This window comes from Podarcis muralis, chromosome 9 (genome assembly GCF_964188315.1).
Source record: "Podarcis muralis chromosome 9, rPodMur119.hap1.1, whole genome shotgun sequence".
In the NCBI taxonomy this organism is placed as follows: domain Eukaryota; kingdom Metazoa; phylum Chordata; class Lepidosauria; order Squamata; family Lacertidae; genus Podarcis; species Podarcis muralis.
Window position 1 is genome coordinate 55,144,050 of NC_135663.1, and position 15,856 is coordinate 55,159,905.

The window sequence follows — 15,856 nt, forward strand, 5'->3', positions numbered from 1 at the left end:
TCATGACTGGACCTAATGGTCAGGGGTCCCTTTACCTTTACCTATTCTCACAGCGGCCAAGCAAATAGAAGCCGTAAGCAGGGCTTGAGCGCAAACAGCCCTTGGGTCCCTTGACAGGGCTTTTTTTCAGCCAGAACTCATTGGAACTCAGTTCTGGCACCTCTTTTTCTAGAAAAATAGCACTGCCCTTTGAGATCCCCAACAACTGGTATACAGAGGCATGTATACCACTGCCTCCCACAGTGCAGGAAGAACATAGGCCATAGCAGCTTAGTAGTCACTGTAGCCTTATCCACCATGGAGAAAAGAGGTGTTTCACAAACATGAACATTTAATAGTGCATTTATTGATTATATTCTGTACAGACATATAATAATAGCAAGTTATAAACCTTTTCTTCTTTTACTTAGACCTTAATCGTATAGAACGTATTTACAGGGGAGGAGGGAGGGTAGCCAACTTGAGGTACAAATACCCTGCCCCTCAAAAGAATATCTGAGGTATAAATACAACTATATTTTAAATAATTATTTTCATGCTTTATCTATGTTGGACAATAAACTGTGAGCAAGTGTACATGTTTACAACAGACTGGTATGTACAACATACTTCTTTTTTTTTTACACACACATTTGAACATTTAAAAAGTATACAAAGAATACACAAGGCTTCCCTATTGGTGAGATATGCTACTGGTGCAATCCTTAGCACACAAACATGGCAGTAATCTCTCAACTAGCGAACTGGATGAACTGCCTAATAAACTTTTTGGGTCCGCCCCCCCCCCCCCCCCCGGATAAGGGTTAAAGGTATGATCTAGAACAGTCGTCTTCAACTGGTGGGTTGGGATTCTTTACTTGGCCGTGGCCTGGTCTATAGTGGGTTGCAATAGTAGCACTAACACCATCCAAATATATGCTAAAAAGAGAGAGCGCAATTGGTCTCCACATGCATGTTTGGGTTAAAAGCTAGTCCTGGGTCTGAAAAGTTGAAGACTACTGATCTAGCACAGCTTTCCCCCTCAGGTCACATCTGAAACAGTTGGTTCCAATCCATATCTGATCCTTGGCAGTATTTCTTGCAAGGGCAAAGGGTTTAACCTCTAGGTTTGGTACAGAGACGCAAACCACATCAAGAGAATTACTAAAATCCCTGCTACGTTCTTCATGATTTCTGGACAGATATCACAAGGACTGTTCTCCCTGGAAACTTCTCCCTGAAATGCTGCAAGCAGATCAACACACAAAGAAGTGCCCCAGCCTGCCGGGTGTCCCTCACTGCAAATCTTCTCTCTCATTGTTCCTCACCTGATCTTTGCATGCATGTCCTACTGCAACATGCAAAGAACAGAACGTGAACGGAGAGAAGCAAACGACAGACACAGTGACATAAAACACTATGAAATAAAAATGGGCCAATAATGTGGACATAGGCAATTGCTAGGAACAAGACACAATCCACCAACACACCATAATTCTTCATCACACAACCCCTTAACAAAACAAGTAAAAAATAATAATATAACACTGTCAATGGTAACAATGGGCTGCTTCCAGCTGCATCACTGCCCTGGGATGGGGAAAGAAGGCAACCACAAGGTCACAAGGGCTTTTCTAGGTTGAGAGGGTGAGCAAAATGGAACCAACTGTCCAGCAGGTGACTCCATCTTTCGTAAGACTCACCTGCGTGTGTGTGAGCAGCCTGTTCTAGCTTTTGCAGGGAGGGCTAAAAGGCTGGATTCCAGGGGCAGAGTCCGAGTGTAGAGATATTATGGACAACTGCATAAAAAGTCCTTGCTTTGAAAAAAATCACTTTCCAATCAACACCCCCCCGTGTCTTGCCTTACATTGGTTCAGCACATCTCTGTGCTAATACTGCATTTCTACATCAAAGAACAACCCTTACATAGAATCACAGAGAATTAGAGTTGGAAGGGACCCTGAAGATCATCTCGTCCAACCCCCTACAATGCAGGAATAGGCAGCTGTTCCATATGGGGATCGAATCTGCAACCTACATGGGACTCTAGGTTGGGTTTTGGTAGGAAGAAGGCAATAGGGTCCAAACCCTGCTTTAGGGGATACTGTAGTTCATATTTCACATTCACAGAAACACAAGATTATTGAATGGAAGAGTTGGAATGGATCCAAAGGGTCATTTAACCCAACCCCTTAGAATGCATTGAACTGTATCTGAAAATAAGAAGCTGCCTGGATCAGGCCAATGGCCTATCTAGTCCAGCATCCTGTTCTCACAGCAGCCAACCAGATGCCTAAGAGAAGCCCACAAACATGACCTCAGCACCAGACAATTGCATCTACAGCTTCTAAGGAAGGCAAAATAACAGCACAATTCTATACACATCTTTCCTAGATAACATTACTCTTTTATTATGGCTATCTTGCTTCCCCCCAAAGAGGATGTTTAGAGTTTATGGGTCTAGGTTTCTTGTAAAGGTGGTTGACCTGAAGCATGGTAGGCCTCATCACTCTGACCCTCCCATTTATCCTAACCTGCAGTCCTTTACATTACACCACATAATACGATAGCCACAGTATCCTTTATTATCCAAACCTCTGAATGTTTTAGAGGTCACCTCCCTTCAAACTAAGTGGATAAAATGAGGTTATATGGTTATAGTGGAGTGGAATATATGAAGACTTTCGAACTCCTAACACGGTATTCTATTACAATGAATTGCTTTAGAACTTGAGAATGCTCCAGTTATGACGTATTCCAGTGCTGACTTTTCAAGCCACTGAAAGCAGTTTCAGCTCATGCCACAAGCTTTCAGTTCATTCCTATGAGATTCATTCAAAAGAGAGGATTGTTAAAAGACCACGGCCAATACTTTCAACAGGTACTTGTGCAGGAAGGTGGCTGTGGAGAAAACTTTTCGCTTAAAAGTAAAAAAATACCCCATTCCTTTCAACGTATATCTTTTTCAAGGACCTTAACGCCCAAGACATTCTCCGTCTGAGAAGTAGAAATATGGGTGCTGTCAGATTCACACGCATTTCGTTTTTTGAAACATGTGCCCAAGAGGCTTCTAAGTGAGTGCACCTGCCAATGGAAAGCAGCGTTCTTCAAGCTTGGGTCCCCAGATGTTGTCAGAATTACAACTCCTCTCCTCTCTTGATTGGTGGCTTAGCTGGCATGGAAGGATAGGAGTTACAGTTCAACACTGGGACCCCAAGCTTGAAGAACCCCAATATAAAACATGAACAAGGCAAATACAGGTCTTCTGCAGGTGCACTTTTGAGGAAGCTGTCAACAACCACAACTCCAGGTTTCAAGCACACTCTTTTATAGACTCAGATTTACCTAGGTGTAGCGCAGGTGAAAAGGCTTTGAGAGCTTTAAAACAGGAAACTCATCTTTAGGAGGATTGGGTTGGTGTCCAACAAAATTGTTCCATTCATGAAGGATTTCTGCTAGTGGAATGGAGCTCCCCTTTTCTCCCCTCCCCATACACACTCCAAATCTGTTCTGGGGTTTCCCCCAACTCTCTGGAGCAGATTTGGGGGGTTGTGCAGGGAGAAAAGAGGAAGGCAAAGTTCTGTCGTGCAAACAGAAGTCCTTCCAGGATGGAATACAACCCAAGGTCCATGCAAAAGACACAGGTTGAAATGCATCAGGCATTCATTTTATTCGTTTCCGCTATCTTCATTTGCAAGTGTTGAGCTTCAGCTTTCCTTGCCATGTTTGGGGCAGCTCCTCCATTTTCCTTTTCAGATATACACAAGTAATAACAGTACACATGAGCAAAGACTAGCTTGCGATGGTCTGTTGGACAGACAAAAAGCTCCTAGGCCTACCTCCCCCTCACAGATTAAAATCTTCCCAAATGCTCTTGAGTGTCCCAGACACTTCCAATTCCCCTACTCTTGTTTTCTACAACTCCGCTCAACAATTACACAGTCATTCACACCTCTGCCTCTGTGCAAACCTTCCTTCACTTGCTTTAGCGAGACCCCATGGATGAGTGCCAACAAATCCAGTGGATGCAACAGTCCCTCGACAAATGGCACACAGATACATACAATAAACCTAACATTATATAGGAAAGAATCATTTCCACTACCATCCAGAAATATATATTTAAAGTCTTAAGGGTTTTGCTTCTCAGAAGCAATTCACACTGTCTAACAACATAGTATAGTATTATTAGAAAAAAAGAAAGAAAAAGGTTGCACCATCCAATATATTCCAGTCAAGGCCTACAGTATAGGCCTTATACAGATAGGAAGCAGCTTTGGAAATGTACTGTTTGCCACAGACGCTGGAAGTGAGAATCCCGGGCCCATTCCAGACACACTTACTTCATGGCAAGACTTATTAGGCCACTCTGTGGCCCGTTCTGTAACAATCAACAGTTCCTGGAAGTATCTATTCGCGTTGCGGCCACGTTGGTCTGCTTCAGTTGTCACCTGGACTTTGCTTCTTTCGTCTCCAGGTTCTGATTACTGAAAGAGTCTCTGATCTTAATGACTTCAGCTACACACAAGTGTCCAAAAGCCTTTGTGTACCAGTCGGGTTTGTGGCCCCTGTTTCCAAGAAAGAAAATGCATGATTGAAGCTGGTCATAGCAGACATAACTTGGAAGAAACAAGAGATGGAACAGGAATCCCTGGAACAAGTATTCAGTTGCTGGGGAGCAGGGATAGGGAACTTTGGAAGCTGCCATTGGTCCATCTAACTGCCTGATGTCTACAGTGATTGGCAGGCGCTCTCCAGGATTTCAGACTGGGGGCGTTCCCTGCCTTCCCTGGAGATCATAGAATCATCGAGTTGGAATAGACCACAAGGGCCATCGAGTCCAACCCCCTGCCAAGCAGGAAACACCATCAGAGCACTCCTGACATATGGTTGTCAAGCCTCTGCTTAAAGACCTCCAAAGAAGGAGACTCCACCACACTCCTTGGCAGCAAATTCCACTGTCGAACAGCTCTTACTGTCAGGAAGTTCTTCCTAATGTTTAGGTGGAATCTTCTTTCTTGTAGTTTGGATCCATTGCTCCGTGTCCGCTTCTCTGGAGCAGCAGAAAACAACCTTTCTCCCTCCTCTATATGACATCCTTTTATATATTTGAACATGGCTATCATATCACCCCTGAACCTCCTCTTCTCCAGGCTAAACATGCCCAGCTCCCTTAGCCGTTCCTCATAAGGCATCGTTTCCAGGCCTTTGACCATTTTGGTTGCCCTCCTCTGGACACATTCCAGTTTGTCAGTGTCCTTCTTGAACTGTGGTGCCCAGAACTGGACACAGTACTCCAGGTGAGGTCTGACCAGAGCAGAATACAGTGGCACTATTACTTCCCTTGATCTAGATGCTATACTCCTATTGATGCAGCCCAGAATTGATGCCCATCTGGAACCTTCTGCATGCAACAAAGGTGTCTTACCATTAAGCTAGCAATGGACCTTAGACAACCACATTCTTGTTCTGTTAATGATTTGAGATTCCACATCGCATGTTACAGTGCAACCATGGGCAGGGTATGCATTCACATGAATATGCACACCAACTGTAAACAAAATAAATGGAAGTGCAAATGAAAGCACCCCAAATCCACAAGCGGGGGGTGGAATTTGTGATGTAGGGACCAGACTTCCAAGAGGAATTGCTTTTGAACATGTTGCACATCTCTGCGGTGGGATTGCAGGGAGTTCTTGAGTGAATCGTTTGTGAAGTTGCCCGTTTAAATTAATCAATTAAAACCAATCATCATCTCTTCTGCATTATACAAATGAGGAAGGGGAAGGACAACACAGCTGATTCTGAGCCATACGGCAGTTAATTCTTCTAACAGGGTTTGGAAGTTAAAACAACGGAAGAGGAAAAAGTGAATAAAAAAGGCTTACCTTAAATCAGTTCTGCACATATAGGTGAGTTTGGATTTTCCTGATCCAGAAGGTTCAATGAGATACCTGGACAAGAGCACATTCACTCTAACGCCAAGGACTGCAGCACGGTCATGGTCCACCGAGGAGCTTAAAAGTGCACAAGCGCCTTTAGATAAATTTGTCCTCCAAGTCCTGTTAGGAACAAGAACAGCTTTATAACAAAAGACTGCGTAGATACCAGCTAGCCAAGTTTTCATTGTTTGCCGCCAATAGCCTTTACAACGTAACTTACAGAACAAGTAAATCCAAGAGGACGTTAAAAACAAATAAACATTCAGAAATGCAAGCTGTCAAAGCTTAAAATTCTGAACGTCTCAAAATAATTTAAATTAAAAATCTCATTGGCAGTAAAAAAAAAAAAGTAGGCTGTAACTTTCTTGCTACTAGTACATATAAATCTGTAGAAAACTTGTAGAAACCATTAATTTTAACGTAGCAGACTGACCTATTTCTTTCTTTTTCTTTTTAAATGAAGAGCTTGCTTAAATGTAGGCTTCATACATTTCAGGTAGTGAAGGTATTTAAAAAATAAACAAATCAGTAGATGAATCAATATATCTACATTTTAGCTAGCTGTATTCATAAAAGGGTTTTGCAGGCTCTGTCCTTCATAAATCTGCTAGGGGTGAAATCTGCAAGATTACCTTAGGACGACATAGTCTCTGGCTGGGTGGGGTGCCAGGCTGTTCTGTACATACTGGTATACATCTGTCTGGCTGTCCAAAGTCTCAATCACTTTAGCATCCAGAAGATCTTCATCCCAAAGATGCTGTTCTTTAAGTAAACGGTTCAAGATCTCTTCAGGAACTGCGGGGATTTCAACCGTGGATTTCCATAACCGGAGAGGTGGACCCTCGGAAACCTGGAAAGCATTGTCACCATAAGTAGCTATATATGCTTACACACTTAACTATGCTCGACAAGCTAGCCCTTTAAGCCTGCTTAATTATGAAAGTGTAAATTCAAAACTGAGCCAAGCTGAAAACAAAGAAAGGGATCAAGCCTCTTTTTAATATATAGTAGTTACTGTGCAAGGGACGCGGGTGGCGCTGTGGGTTAAACCACAGAGCCTAGGGCTTGCTGATCAGAAGGTCGGTGGTTCGAAACCCCGCGACGGGGTGAGCTCCTGTTGCTCGGTCCCTGCTCCTGCCCACCTAGCAGTTCGAAAGCACGTCAAAGTGCAAGTAGATAAACAGGTACTGCTCTGTCGGGAAGGTAAACGGTGTTTCCGTGTGCTGCTCTGGTTCACCAGAAGCAGCCTAGTCATGCTGGCCACATAACCCGGAAGCTGTACACTGGCTCCCTTGGCCAATAAAGGGAGATGAGCGCCGCAACCCCCAAGTCAGTCCCGACTGGACCTAATGGTCAGGGGTCCCTTTACCTTAGTTACTGTGCAAATGTCTAAGTTATGTCTGGTGGATAGTATCTGTGGGAATTTGTCCTCAAAGCACTTATTTTGAAGTGACCTATTGACTTCAGTCTCTTGAGGCTGAAATTCTAATTAGCTGGAAATAAGCCCCATTGGTTGGACAGTGTTCTCGAAGCTACAAACATGAGCCTGACCAAACTGCGGAAGGCAGTGGAAGACAGGAGTGCCTGGCGTGCTCTGGTCCATGGGGTCACGAAGAGTCGGACACGACTAAACGACTAAACAACAACATAGCCCCACTGTGTACAAAAAGACTTACTTCTGAATAGACATGCTTAGGACTGCACTGTTAAAGAATTGCAGGGGGGTGAACAGATCCTAAGTGCAACCCATGGACCACATAAGAAATGGTGTGGTCAGAAGCCCTTCGATGATTGTAGCAGCTATCTTCCTTTTGGCTGCAGTTCCCTTGTCTTTACTGATCCTGCCAGCAGGACTGTTGCTAGAGGGCGAGCGAGTAGACCATGGTGGCAGTTCTGGAGGAGAGCTGGAATATCTCTGCTGCAGTCCACTGGAGTCTTCTGACTCCATGTATAAACCAGACCTGAATTTTCTGCCTTAAAAGCTATACTGCCCCTCAGTCCACATATCATTTTCGCCCATAAAATGCTACATTGGTTTGACCTTCTCTGAAATGTTAATAACTTTGGATGATTTCATCATTGGCTCAAGCTTAACGTTTTGCTGGCAATCAGCTCTGCAAAATGATTTCAGATCAGATCAGTTTGTTCCATCTTTCTCACTTTTGGGAGAAGCCCTAGTGAGTGGGAATATTATTTGAAGTTTGCCAAGTTTAAGGCAGTCATTATTTCCCCCCTTTCCAAATGTACTCTCTCTGTGATTTCACTTTCTATGTGAAATGCATCGAGATTTAACAACAGTCCTGGAGTTGTGCTAATATACCTTCTTGTAGGCAAGCTCTGCTTGCTCCGAGGTGGAACAGTTGACCCAGCCTTTAAATTTATCCTTAATCTCCTTAAGCAAATCATCCATACAGTCCTGGATGTAAAAACGGTAGTCGGCAGGCTCAGAGTTATTAGTTTTGCCTAGTTCCTCCAAGCTCAGAGGCCGAAGATCTTGCTCTGTATAGGAATTCCGACATCTACTCATTTCTTCAGGGATCTGAGGGTATGGGAACAAGAAGGATAAAATGGTTGGGAGGTTCAAAACTACAGACACAATGAATCACTATAAGACTGGTTGCCAGTCTTATCAGGTCAATAACTAGACAATGCAATTTAGCATATTGCATGATATTAAAAGACCCAAGGAAGACGTGTATAGTGGAATATTCACCTGAAACAGCTTCTTACACTCTGCAATCATGTGGCCCAGACCTTGTGTTGCAGCCAAATTCTCATTTAAATCTTTCTGATCGGGTTTTCCCAGACTCTGTTTCCTCTGCATCACCCTGTTAACGCAATCACCATTAATTAGTTGTGATGAAAGAAAAGTTGTCAGGACTATATTGGAGCGCCAAGGTGTGCTTTCCTGTGTGAATGAAGTAATATGAAATGAAAAAGCTAGGAACCACACCTGAACGCTGATAATAAATCTTGCGCTCTAGGTCTAAACATGATCTTCATTTTCAACCATGTAATGGAATGGCCAGATGAATTTAGCACACGTGTTCATCATCATGTTGAATGCAGAATTTTAAAAAATGACTTGTGTGATCATCACAGGCATAATAACTAGCACCTTTCACTTAAAAGTCCCCTCAACCTGTTTCCACTGTTCAGTGGGAAGAATTTGCACTAGCCCAAAGGTAGACTGATTTTTTAAAAAAGGGGGAAAGAGTTCAAAGCGTCTTAAGGAAAGGCTTATTTAAGTGCCCAACAAACCACCAGCGAGGACGCCAGGAAGGAAGAGAGGACTGAGCTACCTGGAGACTTGCCTTGGGGAAGAATTTTCCCTCTTGAGGGTGTTCAAGTGGAAAAGCGAAGGCGCTAAGCACACAGCCAGGTTTGTCGGCGTCATCTGGTTTTCCTTCACAGCGGCCGTGACGTCACTCAAAAAGTATAGGAGGATCTGTAGGACTTCTCTGTTCTCATCTGGTAGAAGCATAATGGCTGCCTTGATCGCCTGGAGATGCTGGTCCTTTGGCACATCTGCACAAGATTAGCAACCCTCTCGTCAAGTCATTGATTTTCCACACATATAGCACGAATGCGTCCCAAAGCAAACTCTTAGCTTCAAATATTTCTGACTCGAGTCTGAAGCGATTTCCTTCAGAGCGCTGCATACCATTCATGGCACAAGACTGGATTTCCCTCCCCCCAACACACTTTTTTTTTTTTAGTCAACAGCTTAACTGCCCTCAGGTATTTCCTGCCTAGCAAGAGACTCAACAGTAAAACAAAGCTGTGCATATTCCAGAGTTAAATTTAGAATTTCATTTTGAGAGCCGCACACTTCTGCAGACTCGCTAAAAGGGCTGTTAAATTAGATGGGGGGGGGAAGGCCCTCCTTCGATTTATTAACATGGGTGGCGACGAAAATGCAAACACTAAGCTCAGCCAAGCTGGACTCCAGCAAAAATCCATACACACCAGTGAAACACGCTCCTCAACTGGGGAGGCAATTAAAATAAATAGCCCTTAAAAACGGTTCCCAACTTTGGCACCACAAAATATCCAGACGGTACTTCAATAAGCAGAGAGGATTGCTTCATCGAACAATGATGTAGTCAGTGAAGACTGGGTGGGGAGTCATCCCTAATGTACCGACACATACCATCGCACAGATCCATGGCTACAGAGCACAACAAATACTTTCAATAGCAAATGTCCTTTTTTAAAAAATGAAAAATACGGCTGGTGGTGGCGGTGGGACAACTGACAAAATAGTAAGAGATCTTGATTTGTTTTGATGCACCAGGGGTTGAAAAATATCCAAAAGCCACTCAAGGGACTCATGTAAGTGGTCTCAAATTGTGGAGTGTGCTCCGCTTGGGGGAGTTGCGTACATGGAAGAAAGGAACACAAAAATTCAGGGAAGGATGAGGTCTGGAGGCAAGTAGCTCTTGCCTCTCACCATCAGCCAAGATGCAAAGGGGTGGGCCAAATGTTCGCTTGTATTTATTTGATTTATTAGATTTAGATACCTTCACCAAAAGGTCTCAGGGCAGTTCACAAGATAAAAACATGAGATACAGTGGTATCTTGGGTTAAGTACTTAATTCGTTCTGGAGGTCCGTACTTAACCTGAAACTGTTCTTAACCTGAAGCGCCACTTAAGCTAATGGGGCCTCCTGCTGCCACCGCGCTGCCCGAGCACGATATCTGTTCTCATCCTGAAGCAAAGTTCTTAACCTGAAGCACTATTTCTGGGTTAGAGGAGTCTGTAACCTGAAGTGTATGTAACCTGAAGCATATGTAACCCGAGGTACCACTGTAATAGCAAAAATAGATAGCTAAAACAGAAACAAGAAGAGTTTGGATTCGATATCCCGCTTTATCACTACCCGAAGGAGTCTCAAAGCGGCCAACATTCTCCTTTCCCTTCCTCCCCCACAACAAACACTCTGTGAGGTGAGTGCGGCTGAGAGACTTCAAAGAAGTGTGACTAGCCCAAGGTCACCCAGCAGCTGCATGTGGAGGAGCGGAGACGTGAACCCGGTTCACCAGATTACGAGTCCACCGCTCTTAACCACTACACCACACTGGCTCTCAACAACAAAACAATAACCCCACCCTCCCACACATTTAAAAGGCTGGAGAATATTAATCAGCCAAGGGCCTGGTTGAAGAGGAACATTTTCGCCTGGCACCTAAAGATGTATAAGGAATGCCAGATGAACCCCCTCAGGGAGAGCACAAATGAGGGGCCACTGCAGAAAAGGCCCGATCTCATGTTGACACCCTCAGGACCTTATGTGGAAAAGGCACATGAGGAAGAGCTTCAGATGATGATGGTGGAGTCCGGTAGTAGAGAATTCTCATTGGATTTATGAAGGCAGGTGCTCCCACCACCTGACCCATATCAGCCCAAACTGATGTCTTGAGGTTATGTTTTCCTGTTCTTGTGTGTTTTAAGACAGGTCGGAGATGTCATATTTTATTCCCCTTCCCAACATCAATGTGGGATTAGTGCCCCAATCCACAAACGATGGATACATAACATGGAGGTCACACACTGCCTAGATGGTTGGTACCAGACTGGGGTGCAGCAGAAAGCAGAGGAGGCTCAGAAAGGATGGGCAAGCTGAGAAAGAAGGAGAGACACTAGATCTGCCTTATCCAAACCTGGACGTTGTTGTTGGGTCTACAATGTCCACCATTGATTATCATTGGCCAAGTTGGCTGGGATGATGGATAAGAGCCAAGGCTGGGCAAGAGCTGCTCTGGGCAAACACATATGATACAAGATACATCTGATCTGATCACAGCACTATGGTTTCGTTCTGCAAACAAATGAAGAATAGCCACTTCTGCCTGCCCTTCACATCATGGGGCATGTGAATTTCTCATAATATGCACATTGATACTACATACCGTATTTTTCTGTGTATAAGACAAGCTTTTTTGACCCAAAAATGAGGTTCAAAATTTATGCTTGTCTTATACACGGGTAGTGCTGGGGGGGGGGGAGACGCGCAAATGGTTTTTTGCCGCTAGCCCGAGATTGTAAGCTGTGATTGGCTGCTTGATTGTTTGGTGGCGGGGGGGGGGGGGGGGGGATGCCGAAAATCACTCACCCACCAGAACGCAGCACACAACATCTCGCATCGCTTACAATTGCTGCTTACAATCTCAGGCTCGCACTTCGTTTCAGTCCCAAACGGGACATACTCTGCATTGCAAGGAGAGGTGGCTACTTGAGAATGGCTACAAATGAAACTACGAACAACCCAGGACTTACATTGGTAGATCTGTAGGAAAGTCTCCGAAAGTTTGTTGGTTATGAGTGGCTCTGGCAGATCGCGGAAATATTGCTTCAGCATGTCGGCCACATCATAGGCAGACTGCCCTTCATAATTTATTTTGCCTGTTGAGCTCTCATTCATCTGTCGCAACGCCTGGATTCTTGACTTGACTCCAGATTTTCGAAAAAGCCCAACCTATGCGACAAAAAGAACAGGGACGTTTATTTGAGGGTATATTGTGCTTGCAGTTACTAATGTGTAAGGATTCTGAAACCAGAATTCTAGCTGCCATGTCAAACAATCAGGGAAGAAGGTATCACACAAGCTTTTCCTGGACACCAAAACCTTTCCAAAGGTAAGCAGTTGATCCACATGTGGAAGAACATGCAAATATGCTGCTGCCCCGCCCCCCGAGTCTGAAGTAGTACAACATAGCTCTTTTTGTCGGATACACTGATATAGGATGGAGGAGAATAGCAGAAATTGCTTTTGAGTTTGAAGCTCATAGTCCAATTCCAAACCTATCTGTCTGACTCACTTAAACAAGAAAACAAAAGGACCTGTGAACAGCTGTGAAAATAAAGTTCCGGGATCATGAGGCAGCCTGAAACCCAGGAGTAGAGCAAGGATTCTAACCTGATCCAGGCAGTGGTTGCGAAGGTATCTCATGGCTTGCTGGATGCTCTGAGGAAGAGGCTGTCCTGTACGCTGGACATTAACGGTGAGGGGAACGCCAAACACATTTCGGTCTTTATAATCTGGAACTTTGATCCTTTTCATAAACTTTGGCACAGCCCTGCAGAAGAGAAGGAATACGGTCAAGATTAACAACCTTCCAAGTGTGCATGTGTGTGATGCTGTCTCTTTCCAAAACATCTCACATTTCTATTTCTATCTGCGGGCTGTCAAATAAGTAGCACACCAGAAAACTCGACTTGACTCACTGAGAATACAAATATAGAAATATTGATTGTGGCACTGAGTTGACATTCCACTATGTTAAAGGGGGGGGGGGAGAGACACAAGGTAAGGAGAAGAACCATTAACAGATTTTAAGGGGTTTTACGGGCGCTACCAATGCCAGACAGGCGAACAAAGAATATAGTTGATTTAGACACCTGCTTTTTATTAAATTAAATTAAAACTTAAATAAACATGCATTTCATTACTCTTCTTTTTGCATTTTTATATACTGCATTTCCTCTAGCATGGAGCTCAAGGCTGTGTATGTAGGATTCTTGGATGTCTTCCACCTATGTACTGATCAGAACTACCGCCCCATCCCAAATGCTGAAGGAAGTGAGATATAACAAAACAAAAGTTATATTTCACTTAGAATAACAACTTGAATGGCTTTTCATTCTCTTTTACTGTAATGTATTGGAAGAGTCACCACAAACAAACAATCAAATGTGCCCTTATCTTGCATCCCCACCAATTTAACGCTTTTAGGAGATTAATCTCCCAATCCTAGGTCGCTCCTATATTTTTACCCCCCAGTTGACTCATGAGTCAAATTGGGAAAGAAGTTGTAGCCAACATTCCAATGTCAACAGAGACAAGGTCTTTGCATCCCAGTTAATATAATCTCCTCCCTTATTTGGGAAACCAACTTCCATCAGATTGGCGGAATAAAAGGTATTACAAAACGTTCGCAAGATCAGCATTAGCAACAAGACTTCTGTGCAGGTGGGAGCTCTTATCTTTTCCATCTCTTGCCATTTGATTTATGCCAACTAGGTGACGACTCCTTGGAGATATGGCCATGTCAAATTATTTAAGTTGGCTGCATCAAAAATGCTTAACCGTGCAGCTACAGAATAAATCTGATAGTATCAACGAAATAGACGAATCCTTCCATTAGCAGATGGATCTTTTCAGTTAATTAGTTAACCTTGTGCACCAGAATCTGCCGTGCCTAAAAGGTACCAGGCAGAATGAGGGTGGCCATGTCAACCCCTGTAAGAGTCAAACGCAAATCTAGCAGTCAATGACCCTTTATAATCTGACTTCTTTAGGGCTCTAGGGAAAGATAGACATGTGAACAATGAGCTTTTTGTATGTTAACCACTCGCTTTAGAAAGCCCTCAAACCCCGTCCCACCACCCACCAGCCTGTGTCGCAGCAGGAAACTGATGTAATAAGCTGGCGTTTGCCAGCAACAAGTTTCAGTTCAACAAATGACCTTTCAGGCGTGTTTCTCCCCCCCCCCCCACCCCGGCACCTTCCTTCTCTATCACTTCACCCACCCACTTTGGTAAAAGGCCTTTCCATTTGGTTTTGACGAGTAGGAAAAATCTACCCGCAGGAATTCCAGAGCCCTGCTATTTCACTTAATAAAACCGTTCTGAGTTTTAAATTGAGATCAGCTAGGAAGCAAGTTGGAGCGCAAAGCAAATACTAGCATAGCAGGCAAAACCCATAAAATTCTAAATTCACACTATGGCTACGTAAACAGCATTTTAGGTTTATGAATGACTAATCCTCCCCCTGCAAATGCCCCACCTCACTTGTATTTCCACGGGGTTTTAACATACGGCGCTATTGACCCGAGCGCTCGCATAGTTTGCATTTTGTCACAACACACAGCAGCGGAATGCAAAAAAAGAAACACACATTACGACATCTGCAGAGAATCCAAAGCATGCAGGGATAAACTGGTCAATACTTATTTCTGTCTTTCAGAACAAACAACTTCTGTATTTAGCACAGCTCCCATAATAACAGTCTTTGAACAGGAGGAGCTTTGATGCTGGAGTTTAAATACTCTCTGTGACTCCCAGGGAAAGGAAGGAGGAGAAAGACCAGATGGTAGAATAGTAGAATTGGGAACCAAAAAACACCAAATACCACCCCACAGAACTTATATTGTCCTTTTGACTGCTTCAGAATCCTACAGAACCAGCAACAGAGATTAGGCAATGCAGGGTTTTTCAAAAGCATTTATCTGGCAAGGGGTAACTGGACATGAATATGGCCCAACTCAAAAGTTTAAAGATAAACTTAAGAGGGTGTTCTCAATTTTACCTATCACCCATTCACCCATGCCCAAAACCCCAAGTCTAAGCAACTTTCAAAGGCAGTGCACACCTAGAAAGAAGAAGAAAGGATCTACTGTTTTTTGGCAGAAAGGAATGAACACTTTATGTTCTACTGTTTGTAGGTTCTGACTAGCCTCCCAGAGATGTTTGCAGCTCCTTACCAGCTGAAGCCATGTTTATTGGAAGGTGTATATTTCTCCAAGAGGGCAGTTAACTTCAAGAGGGAATATTTCTGAAGAAGGTTCATCTGTGCCACAGACTGGCAGTCAATCTGTAGCAGTGCTGAGCTTAAGCTGGGTCGATGGGAGCTCTGGAAGCTGTGCCACCTCATTCTGTGCCTTCAGGAGAGGAAGAAAGAGAGACATTTAATGGTTAGAAGTCAAATGGAAAGCCAGGCACCTGCTGTACCATTTGCAAGATCTCACATGTTGATGACATTTGGAACTTAAGTACACCTTGCACACTGTATGTAAAACATTGCAAGGCTAAATTTGCCAAAGTCTGTTGCCTCTATTCCCCTCAGAGAGCTTCAATTTCCAGTGTTTCCTGGGAAGAGGGATTGATTGCTAAACCACTCTGGAAATTGTAACTCTTTGTAAGAAATAGGGGT

General features: G+C 43.8%; 1 protein-coding gene across 5 annotated transcripts in view; it reads right to left on the reverse strand.

Annotated features, from left to right (window-relative positions):
- Positions 1-326: 326 nt before the first annotated feature.
- DLC1 (DLC1 Rho GTPase activating protein) overlaps positions 327-15,856 on the reverse strand; it is a 264,415-nt gene continuing 248,885 nt past the window's right edge. For 3 of the 5 annotated variants that reach the window (XM_028745177.2, XM_028745180.2, XM_028745178.2), the window contains 9 exons: positions 15,408-15,584; positions 12,842-13,001; positions 12,202-12,400; positions 9,224-9,449; positions 8,635-8,749; positions 8,242-8,460; positions 6,554-6,771; positions 5,868-6,041; positions 327-4,547 (listed from right to left, as the gene is read on the reverse strand). In XM_028745177.2, the coding sequence (XP_028601010.2) occupies positions 4,427-4,547; positions 5,868-6,041; positions 6,554-6,771; positions 8,242-8,460; positions 8,635-8,749; positions 9,224-9,449; positions 12,202-12,400; positions 12,842-13,001; positions 15,408-15,584 (1,609 nt within the window). In that variant the 3' untranslated portion in view covers positions 327-4,426. The remainder of the gene's footprint in view (positions 4,548-5,867; positions 6,042-6,553; positions 6,772-8,241; positions 8,461-8,634; positions 8,750-9,223; positions 9,450-12,201; positions 12,401-12,841; positions 13,002-15,407; positions 15,585-15,856) is intronic. The other 2 variants (XM_028745179.2, XM_028745181.2) reach the window with 1 other exon arrangement.